This window comes from Haliaeetus leucocephalus, unplaced genomic scaffold (assembly GCF_000737465.1).
Source record: "Haliaeetus leucocephalus isolate CR32 unplaced genomic scaffold, Haliaeetus_leucocephalus-4.0 Scaffold636, whole genome shotgun sequence".
In the NCBI taxonomy this organism is placed as follows: Eukaryota; Metazoa; Chordata; class Aves; order Accipitriformes; family Accipitridae; genus Haliaeetus; species Haliaeetus leucocephalus.
In genome coordinates, this window is record NW_010973072.1 from 5,971,376 (window position 1) to 5,991,771 (window position 20,396).

The 20,396-nt window shown below is 37.5% G+C and overlaps 1 protein-coding gene across 2 annotated transcripts in view; it reads left to right on the top strand.

Moving 5' to 3' along the window:
• CPPED1 (calcineurin-like phosphoesterase domain containing 1) overlaps nucleotides 1-20,396 on the top strand; it is a 49,893-nt gene that overhangs the window by 21,248 nt on the left and 8,249 nt on the right. Inside the window, exons 3-4 of one of the 2 annotated variants that reach the window (XM_010578484.1) lie at nucleotides 11,065-11,487; nucleotides 13,690-13,786. In XM_010578484.1, coding sequence (XP_010576786.1) covers nucleotides 11,065-11,487; nucleotides 13,690-13,786 — 520 coding nt within the window. The remainder of the gene's footprint in view (nucleotides 1-11,064; nucleotides 11,488-13,689; nucleotides 13,787-20,396) is intronic. The other variant, XM_010578483.1, reaches the window with a different exon arrangement.

Consider the following 20,396-nt stretch of genomic DNA (forward strand, 5'->3'; position numbering starts at 1 on the left):
GGCCTTGACAACAGACAAGCTGAAAACAGATGTCCCCAAACTATAAGCAGCTCATTGATGGTCTGTTACTAGTCATTGAGGCAGTGCGGCGTTGAGAGCTGGAAAAAGACTGCTTTAAGCATAACGGGGCGGGGGGGAAAGCAGCCAAGTACCAGGGCAAGGCACCTGCTGCAGCTGGGGAAAGCAGTGACCGTGAGCCCCATGCCGTGTGTAGTGGTGAAAAGGTACGGACTGTCTAGAAAGTCTGGTATCCTGTAAAAAGACAAGATCGTGAATTTGGGAGGGAATTGTCACTGTCACAGAATCACTGGAGATGCAAATGCACTGCCTGCTTCAGTGTCCCTCCCTGTTTCTCTCTCCCTTTGCCTGCTCTCCCTCTCTGCTTCAAGCATCCTGGACCCCTGCCTGCCCAGCTGGCACGTGTGGCAGTCCTGCGGCCGTCCTGCTGTCCGCCTGCTGCTTCCAGGGGCCCCGACTCTTCTGGGACCTTCTCACCTGCCAGCCAACTCCCCATGACTGCATACAGTGCTCTGGATGTGTATGCATCTCTGGTACATGTTCTTCCCCCACAAAGTCTGCATGTTTCGCTAACGCTCTTAACTCCTCCATAAAGCCTCAATAAAGCATATCAGCTCAATTTGACTAATTACAATTTTGGGCAACGCTACGTGCCTTATGTGAAAAGCAAAACTGCTGGCTACGTGTCTCCTCAGAATTATGTACCCTATCCTGTCTTCCCTGCAGATGGTGTTTTTTCATAAAATAATACAGGCGATGATACGCACCCAGATTTTTAAAAGCATATGCCAAATATTGGGATTCTGAGTTCATATTTAGGCAGCAATTAAGGGACATGATTTTCAAATCGGCACTTCTCCATTTGACTTCTGCTTGACAATTTGATGATCAGGATACAAGACAAGCTGGGCATACTGGCCTTTATACAATCAGTACCTCTTATAGGCTCTGACACGTACACTGTAGAAAGTGAAGTTATTTACGTTCAGAATAGACAGCTTCAGAGCTGAGGAACATCAGAGCTGATGGTTCTGGTGTCCAGACAGCGGTATGGCTTCATTTCTGTTTATAATCACTGTAACATTTGAAGGCATCCTCTGTCCTGAGAGAACTGCTAACTGGATTATCTTGAGCCTCTTTCCCATGCCCAAATTTGATGTGCAACTGCCGCGGTCCAGAATATTTCTGTCTCTTGTTTCTGTTAAATATTGAGTGCATTAATATGACTCCGTCCAAAAGTAGTTTTTATAGATACTAAATCTTAAAGCATAGGCTGCAGCATATAATTACAAACACTTGCCTTACAGGGTAACTCTAAGAAAACTCTTTAACTTGTTCAGTTTTCTAAATCAAGGGGAAAGCACATACCATAGCAAATGTTCCTAGTCAAAAGCATCAATTGTTTAAAACCGATTATGAATGTTCTAAATTCTCTTACTTAAAAAAAGTCTTGGGCTTGACCAGGAAAGGTCAGTGAATACTTGCTTTCGGTAGGAGCTGAAGTTGGTACCTCCCAGGAAGTCCTACCTGTCTTTCAGGTTTATATCCACTAAAAAGGAACATTGAGATAATATTGAGTTTCACAACTCTTATTATATCTGATAAAGTCAACAGTCATTTGCATGTGCATGTTCTTCCTTAGGAAATATTTTGCAGATGTTTTAAAGTACAGGCATGTAAATTTGCAATTGTTTTGCAGTTGGTTCAGCCTGATGTCCTTTCTAGGAGGCCGACTGCTGTACTTATACTTTATTACATCAGATATGAACTAGCTTGTTCACATTTCAATAACTGAGTTGTTGGGAGATTTAGAGATTTGCTGCTGGTGGGTTTTGCACACAAGATGTGATATGAATGTAATGCTGAAATCTGCATGCAAATGCACAAGCTGCCATTTATACATTTGTGAACTGAATAAATTACAGAGAAATGTCAGGTCCCATTCAAGTTCTTAATGTTATATACAGTGAATTAGTAAGACATTCTATAAAGGAAAGAAAATGCCTGATAATGCTTAATATCTTTCTCAAAAAGTTATTTTACCACAGTAAATCTGGCAGTGAACTGCTTTTATTATTGCTTTTAAAGTACCATTAAATAACCCATTTTGCTAAAACAAAGGAACATTAATTTAAAAAAAAAAATTGCCAGATAAAATTAAGCTGCTCTGCTAGTCCTTAAGGGAAGCATGTATATAAGGAGATACTTTGTAAAGTTTTAGTTTTAACTAGAAATATAATAGTTCTTTGAAAAATTCCCTTTCTCATCTAGAAGGCAAGAGCATGAATGCTGATGTCTGATTTGCCCATATAACAAGCATATGAGCAGATTAAAAAACGGTGTCTTAAAATATGGTTCCAGCTTTAAAAATGACTGTAAGCATGTCACCTTTACTATATTTGCTCTTTTTTGCCATTTGAACTGGCTGCTTGGTTTACTAAGCAAGTTTGTGTAGTTTTTTTTAACTCCCATCAGCTTGGCACAGCTGGGGAGGAGGCAGCTGTATTCTACTGTCACATGTGGTTTCAGCAAAATTGTCAGCTAAATCCCAATTCCTGAATCTTTGTCAGTGGAGATTTATAATAGAGCACAAAATAGAAAAGGCACAGATTGACTTTTTAAGTGTGAGGTAGAAGCAGTGGCGCTGAAATGTTTATACTGAATCAAGCTATAGGTAAAAATTTTATAATTTTATTTGTTGAGTACAAGGTAGTTTTTTTAGAAATATGTCACTGACTGATCAATGGGGCACTTTTTGGTACTATCACCTGAAATAATATGAGCAGTGTTCAAGTTTGACCTAATTTCCTGACAGTAAGGTAGCTTAATCTAAATAAACTCACTGCATGCATTTCTTTTGGTGTTGCAACCTATCAAAAACTTTGGTATGCTGGGTAGGATGGAGCCCAAACCAAAAGGATTCTTGGCTGTTTTCTCCTCCAAACTCTTATGCTAATTTTAATTAACAACGTCTAAGAATTTGGGTAAGTAGCACATTGTCAAACATATAATAATACCTATTTCCAGAAATGTCACTAGGGTTGCATAAATAAACATTTTATAGTAATTATCTGATTCTAGTAAAACCTAATGGAGCATTCAAAGCCTCCAAACTGCTTAGTGTGAAATTTAATTTGCTCTAATAAGCCCAAGAGTAGGGAAGCATGAGAGATTCTCCATGCATGTTCAATAATACATTGCAGTCTCAAATTCCAAAGAAACTATTGGGCTGTCAAAAGGAAATATTTAATCTTCAGCAGCTATATATTTATTTGTATTTTAGACCATAATCTCTAGTCCAGTCCACAGTTGAACTAAGGAATCCTGTGGACAGTAACTCTCTCTATATTAAAATCTTTGAGATGTAATAAATTATACGATTGTCTCGTACATACATACAAGTACTAGATTCAGTACAAGTACTAGGTTTTATATATATAAAAAAATAAACATATATGGAAGCATAGTTAGATTTTTCTCCATGTTCTAGTAAAAACTTAATCTCTCAAAGTGCAGTTATAATTTCTTTTCTTGCTTCTTTCTTAGCCCATAAAGTTTTAGTTTAGCTTATCATATTCTCAGCTTTAACAATTGAACTCCTATCTCTGAACATTTGAAAACATATACATGGAGTGGACATCCACAGTGAGTTATTTATCTGGCACATTGTACAGTAAATATATCTCTGTTAGAATCTTTGTTGCCTCCTTTGTTTTCTTGGAATTGGATTTGCTATTTGTAAAGAGTAACTTCCACATAGTCAGTGCTCTGGATTATGCAGGTATGGTCAAACGACGTAATTAGAACTGTCTTTCTAGTTTTAAAGTGTTTGCTTTTTAAAAGGTACCCTCCCAGGCTTTTCCATCGCTCTGAATTGTAAAGGATTTTCTTCTTCTTCCTTGAAGTCAGTGGCAGAAGATCTAGGCCGTGTAGTTTTGACTCAATTAATCAAGCTGAACCAAGTCTTTTCCAAACTGCCAGTTCTTACATAGTCAGTGGAGGGGTAACATGGTTTTAATGGGTAGGAACTGGGCTACAGCATCCAGTTCCTGTCTGTGGCTCAGCAAAGATGCCTTTGTAAGGGTAGACAATGCCTTAGACATCAGGAAAAGTACATGTCTTTTTAAGTAATTGTACCCACTTATTGCAAGCGTTTCTCAGTTTCACAGTGAGGACAATTTTGTCAGACTTAAGGGACTAGTGTTTCAAAGAGTTATTAGTCATGCTGTAACTACTTAATATGAAAAAGTAAATACGATGAAGCCCTCAAAGCTGTAAAATTCTTACAGGTAGTCATTTATAGAAAGTGTGAAAGATTAAAATCTTGCTCTGTGTCTTAAAACCAAACAGTTATTGGAAACAGCTTTTGTACCTTCAGCTTGTGGTTGTTGTAACTCCTGTAACAGTGTGGTGTTTTTTCCTGCTTGTGATGATTTCATCAGAAGAGCAGACCCAGAGGCAGTGATGGCCTGTGCTTGATGTGACAGCTTTGCATGGCTAGGAGATGAGTAAGGATAAGAAGAACAGAGTTGTGCTTAAGTTGAAGCATACTTACTTTCATAGCAGAAGGTGGAACAGTAAATGCCACAAATTAGATTGGTAAGTGGGCACCTGTGTGGCTGGCACTCAGAAGAATGTTGGCATTTGCTGTCATTATATTTAATGTCAGGCACCAAAACTCTAGGAGCAGTTGATCCCTTAATAGGCTTCCTGATTTACTTTTGGAGTTTTGTCATTGCTTTAATGTAATAAATGTTAATTATTAGCTAAAACTGGAGTTAAATCTTCTTCTTGTTTCAAGGCCCAAAGTTTAAAATAAATTTAATTTGTGTTTTCATGCAGGGAAGTTCTTTAGTGTGATCGCTTTTTGTGTCTCAGAACAGATTATTACTTGTTTCTAATGTACTGAAAAAATCAGTCGCTTACAGCTGTAGACAAATGAGTATTTCAGTTCCTCCTTTTCAGTGGAACTAATGTGATGAGGTTCTTCATAAGTTAGACTGAGCAGTCAGTTTGTCCAGTGGTGAATATAGTCATATTTACATTATTTTTAAATGTGTAATAATTTTTTTTGTGCATCATAAAATTGTTTTCAGGCTATTTGAATATTAGAAATATGTATGTCTAAAGAGAGAGGAGACATTTTAGCTATTACAGCACAGACTGACCCAGAAAAACCTATTTCAGAACATGACCACACTAGGTTTATTAAAATTGATCAGCTTATTCTTGCATGTAATAATTTGGAATGACGCGGTGTATCGCATGACTTCATTATGGCAGATGCTAGAGAGGAAACTTTTTAAAACAAGAAACAATGATGGGTACAGACTAACAAGAGCACCCGTAAGACTGAATTGGGTGGGCTGATAGATCTTTTCTCTCTATGCCAGTGCCCTGTCTATTATCACATTTTTGTAGCATCCTAGGAAAAATGAATGTGGAGAGCAAGGTGTTTTTTTCTAACTGTTTATGGACAATGAGAGAATCATTGCTTTTATGGGATGGTAGCATGTAAACAAATGAGAAGAGGGTAGGAGTTTGGCCATGACAGTAAAGAGGAGTCACCCATATTGATGAGATGGGGAAGGTTAGGAAAGAAGGCAGCATGGCGAGCAACGGTGTCAGAGCTTTGGGGTGGGAAAGCTCTGTCTGCATCAGTGCTCTGAAGGGATGCTGGTTGCATTTGCAAAGATCAGAGAAAATGGTGTATCAGTATTTGAGATGTGACAAAATTACAGCTCCGTTAAAATTTTATTTATGGTAGCACATAAAAATTAGATGCAGTAAAGATGTAATTGCAGAGGGAGCCTGTAAGATACAGTCTGAACTTGATGATACCATTGGTTTGGGGCCTGTGCTGTCTTCCAAGTGACAGGCACAGCAGTGGGGCTGTCACTGGGTGAGGGGCCAGCTGAGAGGGATGATGTAGGAACTTAGTTGTAGCCCTGTTAAGCTGGAAGCAACAGCCAGGTACCCAAAATGACAGCAGAGATGAAAGGCAATCCTATTTTGAACAGGAGGAGACTGCTTTCCCACAGAGGGAGAGAGGTAGCAGCTGAACTTGTTTCAGTGGAGGTACTTACAAAAGGAGCATGCTGTGATTGTAGCCTTGGACTCCCCTCTTCTCTTCTCTAGAAAGTTAGGGAATACTACTAGGGAGAGTCCTCTAAATAGCATGCTAAAGGAGTAGAGCAACTGCAGACAGTCATGAAAACCAAAAAAAAGGACAAATATCTCAAGAACAGGAAAGTGCCCAAAACAGTTAGACTCTTTGATTAAAACAATTATGATGCACTGTAAGGCCCAGGAAAATACACAAATCTGTCCTTTGTTTGCTTATAACAATCATGTGATTGCGTGCAACAAGAATTAACTTGTCTTTTGATCTCAGACTAATTCTCCCTATATCATCATAAATTACAGAAGGAACAGGCCCAATGTTTTTATAAGTTCCATTTTCATTGGTGGTGTTTTGACATTTTTTATTTTGCTTTTATCAGATTTAGTTACTATTTCTATTTGATATATTGTATAGTATTTTAATCTACAATTTAGCTCTTAACTGTTGATAATCGGTCTCTTGGGTTAAAAGTTAGGCAGATTGCAGTTATATCAGGGCTTTTCAAGAGCATTGCTCACATAAAGGCTCACAGTTAAACTAGTCTTTTTAACTTTCTTCTTTTTCAAACTGAAAATTTGTGCTTTCCTTTAAAAATTATGTGTTTGCAACTCGTCTTAAGTTTGGGACACTTTTAAGATACATTGAAATACTGAGGCAGAATACTTCAGAAATCCAGGAAATGATTGTGCTACATTTTTAGATGTTGTTAAATTGGCTGAAGACATCTTGCGTAGCTTCATCCTAAAAGTGCCTGTGCTGCTCTTCAGCCTAAGCTGAGTGCAGATGTTGTGCAGACAGAGACCACTGTAACTTAGTGCAAAGCATCACTGGGGATGTAGATATGTACTCTGGCTCAGTTATGGCTCCCCTTGCCAAACTTTTAAAGTCAGATGTTAAGTCTGCATTTTTTTCATGTCTATAGCCTTTCCTGTAGCAAACCATGACACACTACTGTCTGTGTCAAGATTTGCAGAACCAGGTAAACGAGAGGTACTGTTCTGGCTCCTGAGAAAAGCCACCCCCAAAAGGAGGTGTAGAAACAGCAGCAACATCAGTATCATGGGTCGAGCTGCAGCAGTCTGCCCTGCGGCTGAGTCAGCTTGTGCCAGCCAGATCCCTGAAAGTGACTTCTCAGATCTTTGGAGAGTAAAAAGTTCTCTGAAATGCAGCATTATCACATAATACCGAGTAATTGACCTCTGACGGTCTTTTTCTCTGTGAATTTATGACCAATAGCTTTGATTGTTAAAAGAAGTCGGATTACCTCACTAGAACTTCCATCTCTTGGAAAATGACATGAATTGGAGATTGAGGCCAATACCTCCACCATTCCCACCGTACCCACAGGGGCTGGCAGGCTTGTCCTGCCTTGGGGGGGAGGAGTAGTTGGAGCTCTTCTCCTAACACGAACACAGAAATGCCTGCGGGTACCACCTCATAATACCATTACAACCTCCTCCTTTCCCCTTCTTTTCAGTAGAAAAATGGGTGCTATTGTTAATTGATTGCTGATTTTTCCTTTGGAATACTTTTTGGGAAAAAAGTTACAATGTTGGTGGAGGTTACTGTAACTGAAGAGTTGCCTCAGATGCAAAAATTGCAATCAGCATGCATTGCAGAGATACGGTTTGGGGGTAAACAGTGCTTCAATTTTTTTTTATAGCTAGTGCATTAAAAAAACCAAACCCAACACTTTGTTATAAAGGTGCTCTATTCTGTGGAATACCAAAGTAAACTGGAACTGTGGATTCGTCGCTGAAGGATTATTTCTTTGGCAGAATAATCTGTGAATTCTACTTCTGCTGTCTGAAGCCAGCTTCAGCAAAAATGCTTTAGAAGTACTTTCTTGAAATCTGCTCTTTCAGTGAGTGAAGGCAGGTTGTCTTTACTCCTTTAAGCAATGCAGGAAAGAATATTGGAAGTGTTTAGGCAAATAGTGATACAACATACAACAGAAAGATGTACTGCAACAGAGATATTAACATTGTACCTTTATGCTCCTGTTCACATCGCTCAGTTTTCAAAAATGGTAGACTGGGAAGCTGCGGAAAATTGTAGGCAACTACACTAGCAAGAGTTCTCACTTTCATGTTTTTCATAAAAATCAAACTGCCCTTTATGGGCTGTTAATTTGTGAAGTCGTTTATCTCAGGGCAAGACTGTATTTACAGAATCTAACCTAAAGACAGAATATTGTAGCCTGGGATTTAAAAATGTCACTGCACATGATGCCAGAATAAACAGAACAGAAATTAATTTCAGTTACATCTACCCTGACAGTTCCCAAATGTTTTTAATACATTGCCTCTTGGCATTATATTCTTTTCCTATTCACCTACAACAAACCTCTATCTATGCTAAAGAAGTACATGTCATCGCATAAAACTTTTCTTCATAAAAATTGGAATAATTAAATATTATAGCTAGCTCTGTGCCTGGTAGAGATTAAAGGTGGTATTTTCTATGCTATGGCAGTGACCACTGTCATTTTCTAGTGGCTTCCTTCTTTTCTTTATCAATTCTGTATCTACGACTTACCTCAGTTGTAAATTTAGAGGGAGGTGCCTTCAGGGGGGGCACTGCATAGTGGTGTGGCTCAACGTAGCACAAATAGCGTGTGCTACTGTAGTACAACTCGCAGTTAGTGTGTACGTCCTAGCCTTTCCTCTCCAGCGCTACACCCAAAGAGTACAGAGATATTACTCTGCCTTTTCCCACCTTTATCTCCATGGGTTTCTCTTCTTTTGAAGTTGTTTTGACCTTCTACCAAGAAAAGGTCAAGCCAAGATACAATTGTCCTAAAATAATCTTTACTTAGCATGATTTCCTAGACTCTTTGGGCAGAGACCTTGTTTTCGATTTTAAGCGATCTGTTTTCTGCAGTAAAACACTGAATATGTCTCTCTGTTGCTATAGAAATAATATTGCATTAAATGAGTGCCCTGCTGTCGACAAATCTAATCTAAGTGTTAGTCTCTAGAGCTTGAATTTCACCGCTGGGAAGAAGTATACATAATTCTACAAATTATTTCTGTAACTTATGCATAAATGTCTTTATACTCTGAAACTGTTAGCTAAATTTCCCAAAGCGATAGCATGGAGATTAACATGGTGTAATGTGTTTACATATATCTTAACAGAGCCTTCCCCCTTGCCTTTTCCCCGCCCCCCTCCCCCATACATTTTCATATTTATAGCTTCAAATTGCCAACTCTTTGCACAGGAAGGTGGGCAGTGACAGGAAAACCAGCTTTCTCAGCCGTGTTCCTGACCCCATGGACAATAAAATGCACTAGGTTTATTTAAATTTTTTCTTTTTTTTTTTTTAAATCCAGCTCCTCCAAGTAACATGAGATGTGATTTGCCCTGTTTTTTCTAGGATTGGCAAGGATATTTTCCATAACTGGAAGGATGGCCTAAACTGACCGCAGTCCTGGTACATTATATGCCCAGTATTTCTCAAGTTACTCAAAGACTTTTGCTACAATAACTTTCTACCCTGTACAGCAGTTAAACACAAGAGAGTTGTGGATTTTGACTTTATGCACCACATATCAAATCTCACATCTGTCTTTACATTTAGACATAATTTAGACATAATATGAATATGGTTTTTTCCCAGTATTTTTCTAAAGCTGTAGAATTCTAGTAGTGGCAATAAGGTGGTACTTAAGCCTGTATCTATAGGGTATGGAAAAGGAATTGAAATCTTCACTAATAATAGTTACTAAGGGTCAGTGTTTGTCAACATATTGATCATAAGTATTTTGAAGAAACATGAAGCAAAAAAATCTCTTCTCTCATAGTTAGATTACAGGAGCCCCTCTAATACATTTCAATGTACAATATATATGTGTACTTACAAAAATAAAGCACAATTTAAAAACACATGATGATTGATTTGCATAGACTTCTATGCAAATGTATGTTATAAATCTGATTTCAGAGTTCTTGTAAAAATCCTGTTACAACTTCTTGGTTAAAAAATGCAGTTACTATTTGTGAAATTAGCCTGTGTTAGATATATGTTATGTATTGCAGGACAAAATACAATTTATAAATGTTCAATTTAATTCATGAATAATAAACATATCAATGGCCTCTGATTAAACATTACTCTTTAGAAAGCTTAAAAAAAAACCCCTTCTGTCATCATTAGAATAAAATAACTGCTTTTTTTAAAAAATCCTTTCTAAATTTTTTGCAGTGATTGTAAATTAATCTAGCAATTAGATAAAGCTTCCTAGACAAGGACAAATTTCTGACAACCAGAAGAGTAACTGTCTGGGTGTGCATTTTAATATAAAAACAGAGATGCAGGAAAAACTAACAAAGTACACAATTACCTTTCTTTGTAATTAATGCCATGCTCATTATTAAAACAGACTCATCGTATAAACAAGTCGCCACAAGACACTAATTATATTTTTGCTGTTAAAGTAGTTCTTGTAATGAAAAAAAACCTCAACCTTAATTCCTTTGCACAGCCATAAAATATAAACCAGAAGTTGACCTGTTTTTTACCCTTGTGTTAAGCTGTTACACCATCCAAGGTTGCTGCACTTTTTCGCCGTGTCATCAGTCTATAGCTGAAAAGAATCAGCCTGCTAAAGCTTTTGGTGCAAATCACTGACCGTTATATCACTTCTGCTATGTTATCTGTTGGTTCCTATCCAGAACCTTGCTTAAGGCAAGTTATTGAAAATGGCTGAGTACTTGATAAGGGAGGGAAAGAAGTGGGAGGAAGGGTTGAGTGGACATACAGTAGTAAAGTGAAGATGTATTCTAGATACCTGCATATTATCATGATCACATCTAATATAGAATATTTTCTTACTACGCATCATTCCATAAACAAAAGCTGATGATGAGGGTAGGAAAATGTAGCATAAACACTAAAATGTGTTTGGTTTTTTCTATAGGAACTCAATGGAGAAAGGACCAAGAGCAAGATTTGAAGAATGTTCTGAAGAACACTGACCAGGACATCCCATTGGTATTTGTCAGTGGAAATCATGATATCGGCAATACTCCAACAAGAGAAACAATAGATAATTATTGCAAGAACTGGGGAGATGACTACTTCAGCTTTTGGGTTGGAGGTGTTTTCTTTCTTGTGCTGAATTCTCAGTTATACTTTGATTCTTCCAAATGCCCTGAGTTAAAGCAAGCCCAGGATGTGTGGCTCAATGAGCAACTGGCTGTTGCTGAAAAACAGAAATGCAAGCATATAATAGTATTTCAGCACATCCCTCTGTTTCTGAGAAAACCTGATGAAGACCACGATTATTTCAACTTGGAAAAATCAGTTCGTCAAGAGATAATGGAAAAGTTTCATAAAGCAGGTATTTTCTCAGATTTTCCTATTTTTGAATTTTTGTTTCAAATTGTTAATGGCTATGCTGTCAGACAAAATACATTTAACTTAAATGGTACTGTTTTCAAGGAATTTTAGATACTGCTTGTAAGCCTCATTATTCCCCGTAGGTCAAAATTGCCAACTGAATCTAATCACCTGTAAAAAGTACCAAACAAAATTTAAAACTTTGAGTGAAAAGTGAAAAACTCTTTAAAATAAATAGCAAGGATTCTATTTTGCAAGTACTGTTAGATGTAAGACAACCTGAGTTGTTCCTGCCTACGGAGTGCAAGATCAGGTATTGCCATAGGAGAAAAATACAGAATTTATGTTTTACATAAAACATGGAAACAGAATTCAGAATTACCTTGGAGGTTGTTTTCTCCCACACTGAGCCAATTTTAAACCAAGAGTGTAATGCACTCCAGATTTATTCAGTGTTAAAAAGAGCCTTGCTCTACTAAGATCAATCCTTTGCATATCCATTACTAATAGGGGCCATTTCTGGGATGATGGGCAGGTGGAGCATGTGCTAAACAAGTATATTATACCAAATCCCTTAGCTTTGTTTGATGATACTTGAATGCCATGGAGACAGTCACAGTATGCAGCTACTCCTCTATGCTGTTCCCATTGTTTCCTGTTAATTGCGTTCGTGTTCCTGGGGTGTGCTAGTCCCTCAAAATTTCCTGCCAGCCTGCCATCGCTGCATCGGAGTGTCATTTTCTCTGTATCTGTAAGAGAGCATGTTATTTGGATTACCGAACAATGCAAATTGTTTATGATATTGTTCCTAATTTACCATATAATTGTTAAGCCTGCACTCATCCAAAAGGAGCCTAATTTTCAAGCTCTGAATTTCCTACTGTTTCCAATCAGTGGGGCCAAAATTCACAGCTATCTGAGGGCTCTCCAGGGGACTGACATATTTGCAGATTCAAGATTTACAAGTGGGGTTTTTTCCCATAAGGAGACGCGCTGAGAATACCTCATAATATCTCTTTTTAATTTTTGTGCTAGTGGTAATATAGTGGGAAGTATTGTGCTATTGGGAAGTTGGGAAGCTAGATGACTGCTTACAAACTGTTGATTAAAAACAGATCCTAGTTCACTGCAGAGCTTGTTAGCAGAAGGACGCTGCCATACAGGTGTATCCCAGTAAATAAGCATTAATGTGGAAACCAGAGCAGTTGTGTTCTAGAGTTTTCTGTCATCCAGATGGTTTACTAACATTTGGCAACACTCAGTACTGGGAATATAATTCATCAAGAGGTAAAAGAAATTATGCAAAATGTTACCATTGCAACATTTATCATGTTACATTATCATGTTTCTTAGAGGGATATTTCAGACTGATTCTCCTTATGTGCATTCAGAGGCTTAACCAAAAGTTGGGTAGGCTTCAAGTGATGGGGAAAAGAAGAGAGGATGGGAAGCCAGCAATACAAGACAACTCTACGGAAGAAATTCCCAAACTCCTTTCTGTGCCAACATCCTATTTGTACCTTCCCTCCATAATTTCTCATTGCATCCCTCTTTCCCATCCCTAAAAATCCTCCCAAAACAGCGTGTTGTTTGGTTCCTTCATGAATACATTAAAACAGTAATCTTTTGCTTGCTGTTTTATACAATAAGTAAATGAGTCAATAGGTAATATTCGCACGCAATCCAATAATCAAACATTTTGCTAATTAAATGAATACAGAGGGCAAGCAGCTCAGTGTAACTCAGACTGCTGAGAAAAATTAGCTGAATCAAAAGTTGGCTCAGAGTTTCCTTAGTAACGTGTGCATTTTGTTTCCATTTTATTATTCAGTTGAAGAATGGTCTTTGTAAGTCTACAAAATGTTATAAGTGGATTGCAAACAGGCAGTTATCATGGTAGGACAGATGCACAGATATGCAATGACACCATTTATTTTCTGACTCTCTGCTTTGCCAAAGAATAATTTATTTCAGCATATCATTATACATGAAATTGGTTTTCCCCCAGTTCACTTCATACATTCTTGGAGGATTAAAACACAGAATATTGTTAATGAAATCCCAATCTACTTGGCATTTGTTTGGGTTTTTCTTAAATTATGACTTGAATTTTAAGAACACGAACCCCTTACAGCACATAAGTTAGAAATTTGGTGTGACTATTTATTCTGGAAAAAGAAAGTAAGTCTGCCTTTTTAATGAGTCCACCAGGCTGCTGTTATTCTTCTTCCCCCGACCTGGCACCAGTCCTTCCTTCTGCTCTCTTGCCCTCTGATTCAGTGTTCCCAACCACTCCAAAGGTTTGTTGTGTAATTATGAAAAATTTCAGTATAATGTGCATGTTTTAGGGGTTGCTATGTTTGGCAATGCAGTGTTGCTACATGGGCATCATATTTCAGTTGTTGATAACCCAGGATCAGACCTGGAACCATCCCATTTTTCCTGTTTATACTTTTTCTAGAAGTGTCAAACACAGAGCCGTAACTTACCTGCTTAGAGAGAGACAGGAAAGGAAGGACAATCTAGTAATTCAGGTCCTTCCATGAACAAAGAAATTCTTATGGGTATGTGTAGGAAATAATCAGATACTTAAAGTGTGGTGATATTGCACAGGTGCTTTAAAGTGAGGTATGCAACTTCAGAAAATTATTACTTTAAATTCAGAGCCCAGATCTTCTGTAGTTATTCTCTTCTAATCACTTACATATTACATAATGTTTTTGGTTTAAGTATCCGCTCATTACAAACAGAGATAAAAGACTAGCTGTAGAGGCTACATCTGGCACAAAACACTGAATTACATTTCTCACATTAGAAGTGTCCTTAACAGTTGGGCTAATTAAAGATAAAATCATGTCCTCATGATAAATATTTATAAATTGAAAATCTGGCACTTGTAAATATGTATTACTACTATGCAAAGTTAAACCATACTTGTAAGTTGCATGTCTAAGAAATCCTCCTAACCCATTTCTTCTTGAAATGCATTATAACAAGTATTGTCCTTGAAGAAGTGATTTCAGTGACAGTGAAAATCAACTCTAGTTGAGAACATAGTTTATAATTTAAGTGAAATACATTTCTGAAAGCCTATTTGTATAACTTCTGAAAGTTTAGCCTCAGTTGTCAAAGCTCTGTCTCCTCTACAAGCAGAAGCTAAGTACAGAAAAAACCTGTGTGCAAGAACTGTGAATGAGCTGACCTGACGTTCTCATCTGTGAGATCTGCTGGAGTCACTCAACTCTGCTGTGTGAAATGCATATTCAGCTTTTAAGAATTTTCTAGTGCTGATATAAATAGGTTTGCTCATAGCTTTGTAGGGAAAATAAAGAAGTAGTAGTGATCTAGCCAAAAATCTGGTCTGCATGTTATGTGTCTTTGATAAACATAAGTAATAAATTAGTTTTTAAATTAAGCAGTTTATGTAATAGAAGACATACTTTTTTCTTACATATCTCATTCCAGTATAGTTTTCTTAGGATGTTAAAGATTTATTTTTTTTTCTATGACCTGAAAAGTATGAGTATTTTTGTAGAGCTATAGACAATCTTCTAAAGACTTTTTGTCCTGAGAACCATCACTGACACACTGAAATTACTTACATTACTTAACATGATATAGCAATAAATGTTTCTTAATGGCCCTAATGAACTAAAACATTTAAGTTCATGTCTGAACTTGTTTAAGAGCTCTGTTGAATAAAACCTAAATTAATAGCTGTTTTTTCACCAGTAAAGTTGAGAAAAGGCTTTTTCATTCAGAGTGAGATGAAAAGTACAGGTGGTCTATCTAGGTGAGAGATTTTGCATCCAAGAGAGAATCAACTAAATAACAGATATAAAATAGAGAAGAAAATTCCCTGCAGTCTCCAGCTTTTTTTAATTAAAAAGTTTTAAGTTCATCTAAATGTCTTCAAAGCAATTTTTCAGATGTGGTTAAGAATACTTAATTTGTACATATGGGGAAAAATAACGTTATTAAGTGGCATATTTTTTCATTATATTTGTGATTGTAGGTGCTGTAACTTCTAACACCTTTACTTATTAAAGAGTGCGATACCTACATTCTCCTCTTAGAAATGTTATGACAAGAGAGTAGTACTAAAGGAAGAAGCAGCTTTCTGAACATCCACAGCTGAGAAATATTTGACCACAGAATTAAAGCATGGAGTGCTGGAAGCTGTTGTTTCTAAAATTTACCAGACAACATATGCTATGTTTCATTATTTTCTTTGTTGTGTAATCAAAGTTGACAAGGGAGTAATACTTCCTTCCTCCTGCCATTGAGACCTCGATTTTGGCAAGTGAGTAATCTCAGTGCTTGCTTATGCATGTCACTTTGTCAGTATCTAAGATAATTTAGTTTTAAATATTCTCAACTTCAGTGATTTAGATCAACCTCTTTCAACCCTGAAATTATGCGCTCACGGCACAGGTAGAGTGACCAAATTTGGCATCTTCTACGTCACTGTGCAAGAGCAGTGTTTTTTAAGACTTTTCCCCAGTTATGGTAATGTAATCTAGCATGTAGATACATACAGACGTAGACATTTTTTTCAGAACTTCAGCAGCAAGTACAAAATAAAATACATTTATTTAGTACAGGCTGTAATGACATTTACTTAGATAAATTTGTGAAATCTGTTTTATCCACTGGGCTGTAGTTTTGATTGATAAAAACTTGTTTTTGATCCTCAGAACACACGGCAAACTAGGATTGTTTGGGGTTTGTGTTGGGTCTCTGAGAAAGCTTCACTTTCAAATGGAAAAAGTAGCAAAACCAGGAAATAAATTCCTCTGACAGGTCACAAGAGGCATTCACAAAAATTAACCTGAAGCAGAGAGTGACCTTCTACAGACAGCACCTCTAAAGGCTTATTTAGACCAGCACTCTAATTAGGTGATCTGGAATCACCCACCCTCTGGCTGTGCCTGTTTTTTCTCCTCTGATTATACAGGAAAACCAACTGAGACTAAGATCCTTGTCTATATAGTTCTATTCAGTGTTGTCCTCTATAAAAATACTTTTGACATAGATACACTTTGCAAAATAATATCTTGTCTCCCACTTACATGGACCCACTGACCACCAGTTGCATCAAGCTCTAGATTCTTTACTCTACAAAGCAAATTTAAGGAAGCGTTTTTCTGCAACTTTGCAGGATCATGTTTGCAAACAACAGTACATAGGATATTTTTATTAAGATTCTTACAGTGCTGTGTGCTGCAAATTCTAATTATTCAGTTCTGTTTTATTCACACATACTCCTCTGATGAAGAAGGTAGGGTAACACAGAGCTTCTAAAGGGCTGCACAAAATAATTCTATAATGTTGTTACTTAAGGTTGACTGAAGAGGTTATGAAATGGAGGGTGTTGATCCCTGGCACCAGTGGGACTGTTTCGTTCTACTGGAGCTCTGTTGGTGGGAAATGATTGGGGTTTTTCTGGAGAATAGGATCTGAGAACTGCCTGAGCGCTGAACAGTTCTGTTAACAGTGCTGTGAGTGGTGTTTTCACATCTTTGTTTGCTGCTGTAACACCTGCTTGGCAGATGGGGTGATGTGAGCACTCTCAAACTGCAATGAGATAAAATCAATTCTATTCCACACAAGAGATTTTGTTTACAAAGACTACTAAATATTATCATTCGCTTTGTAGCATTGTGGTCTTGAAAAAATTATGTACACCACAGGCCCAGGGGAGAAAAAAGGTACAGCAAAAAATGTCTATGGTTAATGTGTGCTCTTGTAGGAAAGCTGAAAGAACATAATTTTGGAGTGCAAAATTGTTCTGAGGACATGTATTACTGTTGAACCGACCACGTCGTTCAGCACTTCAGAAAGCAGCTGTATGCTGCAAGTGAAAGGAAGGAAGAAAAGCCAGTTTGTGGCCAATACTCCAGGGGAAGTGCTCAAGATCAGTTTATCCATGTGACTTAAATGGTTGTATTTGCCAGAAACATTGCCTTTTTAAAAATAGGTATCTACACATAAATATCTACACACGTGCCTCTTATAGTAGCATCTTCCTGTGCCTGGATACTACTTATTTCGTTCTCCTGCCAATGAAAACTCTGAAAGGGTACTAGAGTGTTGATAACATTCAGGTTTTTCACTCAATACAATTTCATTTCTTTACAGAGATGCTTCTTGACCTATTTGCTTCCGTTTTGGCTCTACTGCTGCTCCTCTCTAGCTCCTGCAGTTTTGGGGACAAATACACATACAGGATCAGCTTTTGCTAGTATATCCTCTTCTTCAGTCCTTGATTGAGCAAGAGGTTTGGCCAGTGAAGCAGTGATTTTTAGATAAGCATAATTCTGTTTTAAACCCAATTTTATCATTAAACTTGAATAGCTAACATAAAAGCAGAGTAACTAGACCAGAATGACGATCCCTAGTCTCCTGCTTCTCCAACTAGCCAAACCTTGCGAAGACCACAAGACAGCAAAGTGCATAATGTTATTTCTTTCAAGTACTCTTCTATCTCCAACAATTTTTCTTTCAGGGACTTACTGTATCATATTAACACTATCAATATAGTGCAATTTGGTGATTCTTTTATAGATTTGTTCAGTTGATTTTTTGAAAACTCTCAGCTTTCACAATGATCTGCGGAAGGGAGTTTCATGTTTCACAACTGTGAAGAAATGCCTCCTTTTGTTTGCGTTGAACTTCACCTGTAGTCTGTATTGAGAGCCATAAATCTGTAAATGAAATGCAGTGAACTTTGATTCATGTCTGCAGTTACTGTAAAAAATAGTTCATTAATCAGCACTTAAAGGATGATAATCTAGACCATGAGAAAAATTTCATTGCTCAGTCAGAACCACTTTTTTTTTTCCCAAAATTCTCTATGGAGTGCATGGGAGGAGAAGCAAGGTCTGTACTGTACCCATTACATATTTATTATGTCATTCATATTGCACTAATTTAGCCTTCTCGTTCTCTTACAGTCTCATTTGCTTTTGCTGAGAAAAGCATTTATTTAACTGAAGGCTCAGTCTAAATAAAGCATGCTACTGATTGCCTATGCTGATTATTCCAGGCATTCTCTTCCTAATTTGGAAAATCTGCTTGCTTTTCTTTGGTTTATTTTTATATTGGTAATTTTCTTCCTATATTTTTACACTGTCCATAGCGCTGGGTTGAGCAGTTTGATTTCCAACTGAGGCTAGGCCAGTCGCATTTTGGACACAGCAAACCTGCCTCAAAATGGCTTTTGTACATTAGGAACTAGAGTTGGAAAACAGCTTCTTCTGAATTCAGGGTTTTTTGGAAGCAAGCCATGGAAGTGAGTGTAATTATAGAAATCAGAGTTAGACGTCCCTGGAATTTAAACTAGTTCAAGTCTGAATTCCAGCCCAGTATCATCCGACTGTGTGAGAAAAATTGTTTTCTAGGTGCATATTTCCTTATGAAATTATTTTTAATATTTCAAGATAAATGTGGGTGCATTATTTTCCATCTTGTTTTAACCTATTTGCATTTCTGTAATCATTGCAACTAGATTTTCTTTGAGATTGGGGCTCAGTGTATTTCTTGAATTACACTAGCAAACATCAAATTTTTCAAGAAGTTAGGAAAACAGATGTATTTCACAAAATCTTGTTATGGAATACACCTGTTACCTGTTTAATAAAGCAAAAAGATGACTTAGCTAGCATTTCACATTTCAAATAGAGACATTTTTATGACTTAACTACTCCTTAAACAGAAAGGCTGGTCAAAACACTGATTAAAGAAGATGTGGTTGTCTGTTGGTCCACATAGGGAAGGCAGGCCGCAGCCCCCTTTCTTTCCTGCCCCAAATGAAGTTGAAAACATGCCCAGTCTTCCACGTGCTTTCATTTTTCTATGCTACAGAACACAACAGCAGTAGAGTACCAAGTAAGGGAGAAGAGACTAGGAATTATGGGACTGCAACTGCACAATAAGCTAAGACTGGGATGTAATCACTCTCAGGGGAATTATCCGTGAGACACAGCTAAATGCCTTTGTTCTCTTACAGTGCAATTATGTCAAAATCATGCTGACCCTTCTCCTTGGTGCTGCAGAACTGTTGTTTAGAAGGGTTTCTCAGTGATAAACTAGAATTTGGGGAAAGAAGATGCTGTACTTATAAAATTCTGTAACATAAGCTTACCTCCTGCTAACAGACAAACTGCCTTCTGCATGATATTCAGTATGTAGTTTCTTTTCATGTAATGAACTATTTTCTCATCTGATTCTTGTCAGAAATAAAATCAACAGCATGCTAACAACACTGGGGTAGCTAAAGTTTTTTTTCAAATTTTTTTCAGTATCACCAGGCCTGAAAGAAGCGGTGAATATTTCATATAGGACTCAGCTTCTTTCAGAACTTTATTCTGCTTTGGGTTGTTCGGGAACTCAGAAGGGCTGTAAGATGGTCATCATTACAAAGAATGATCTCTCTTAAATCAGAGCTCCTGCAGTCAGCAAGGATGTAATGGTTGTATACATGGCAGTTGCTCCTGAGCCTGATTGGCCTGGTCATCCCTTTCTGTACCAACCTTTTCCATGATGCATCCAAAGCAAATCTCAGGTACTTGTTTAGATCTCTTTCCCTATTAGGCCAGTGAGTCAGTTTAACAGTACCAAATACACCATCTCTGTAAGAAAAGCCCTTTTTAATACAGTGTGCTGTTTTGGTTCACAAAGCTTGAAGAGACAACCAAGGGAAAAAGGGAAATGCCGGTAAAAATTGTCCATCTTACCAGAGCTGTTAAACTGAGAAAGATGCAAATCAACAAGAGCTTGGTGAAGGTCTTGTGATGACTACTTACTGGTGAGCTGGCTTTAGAAAGCAGACACTGGAAGTGAGGGGATGGGGGGAAAAGTCCTCAGAGGTGTTTTTGAATTTTCTGTTGAGAAGTGTCTGCAATAGAA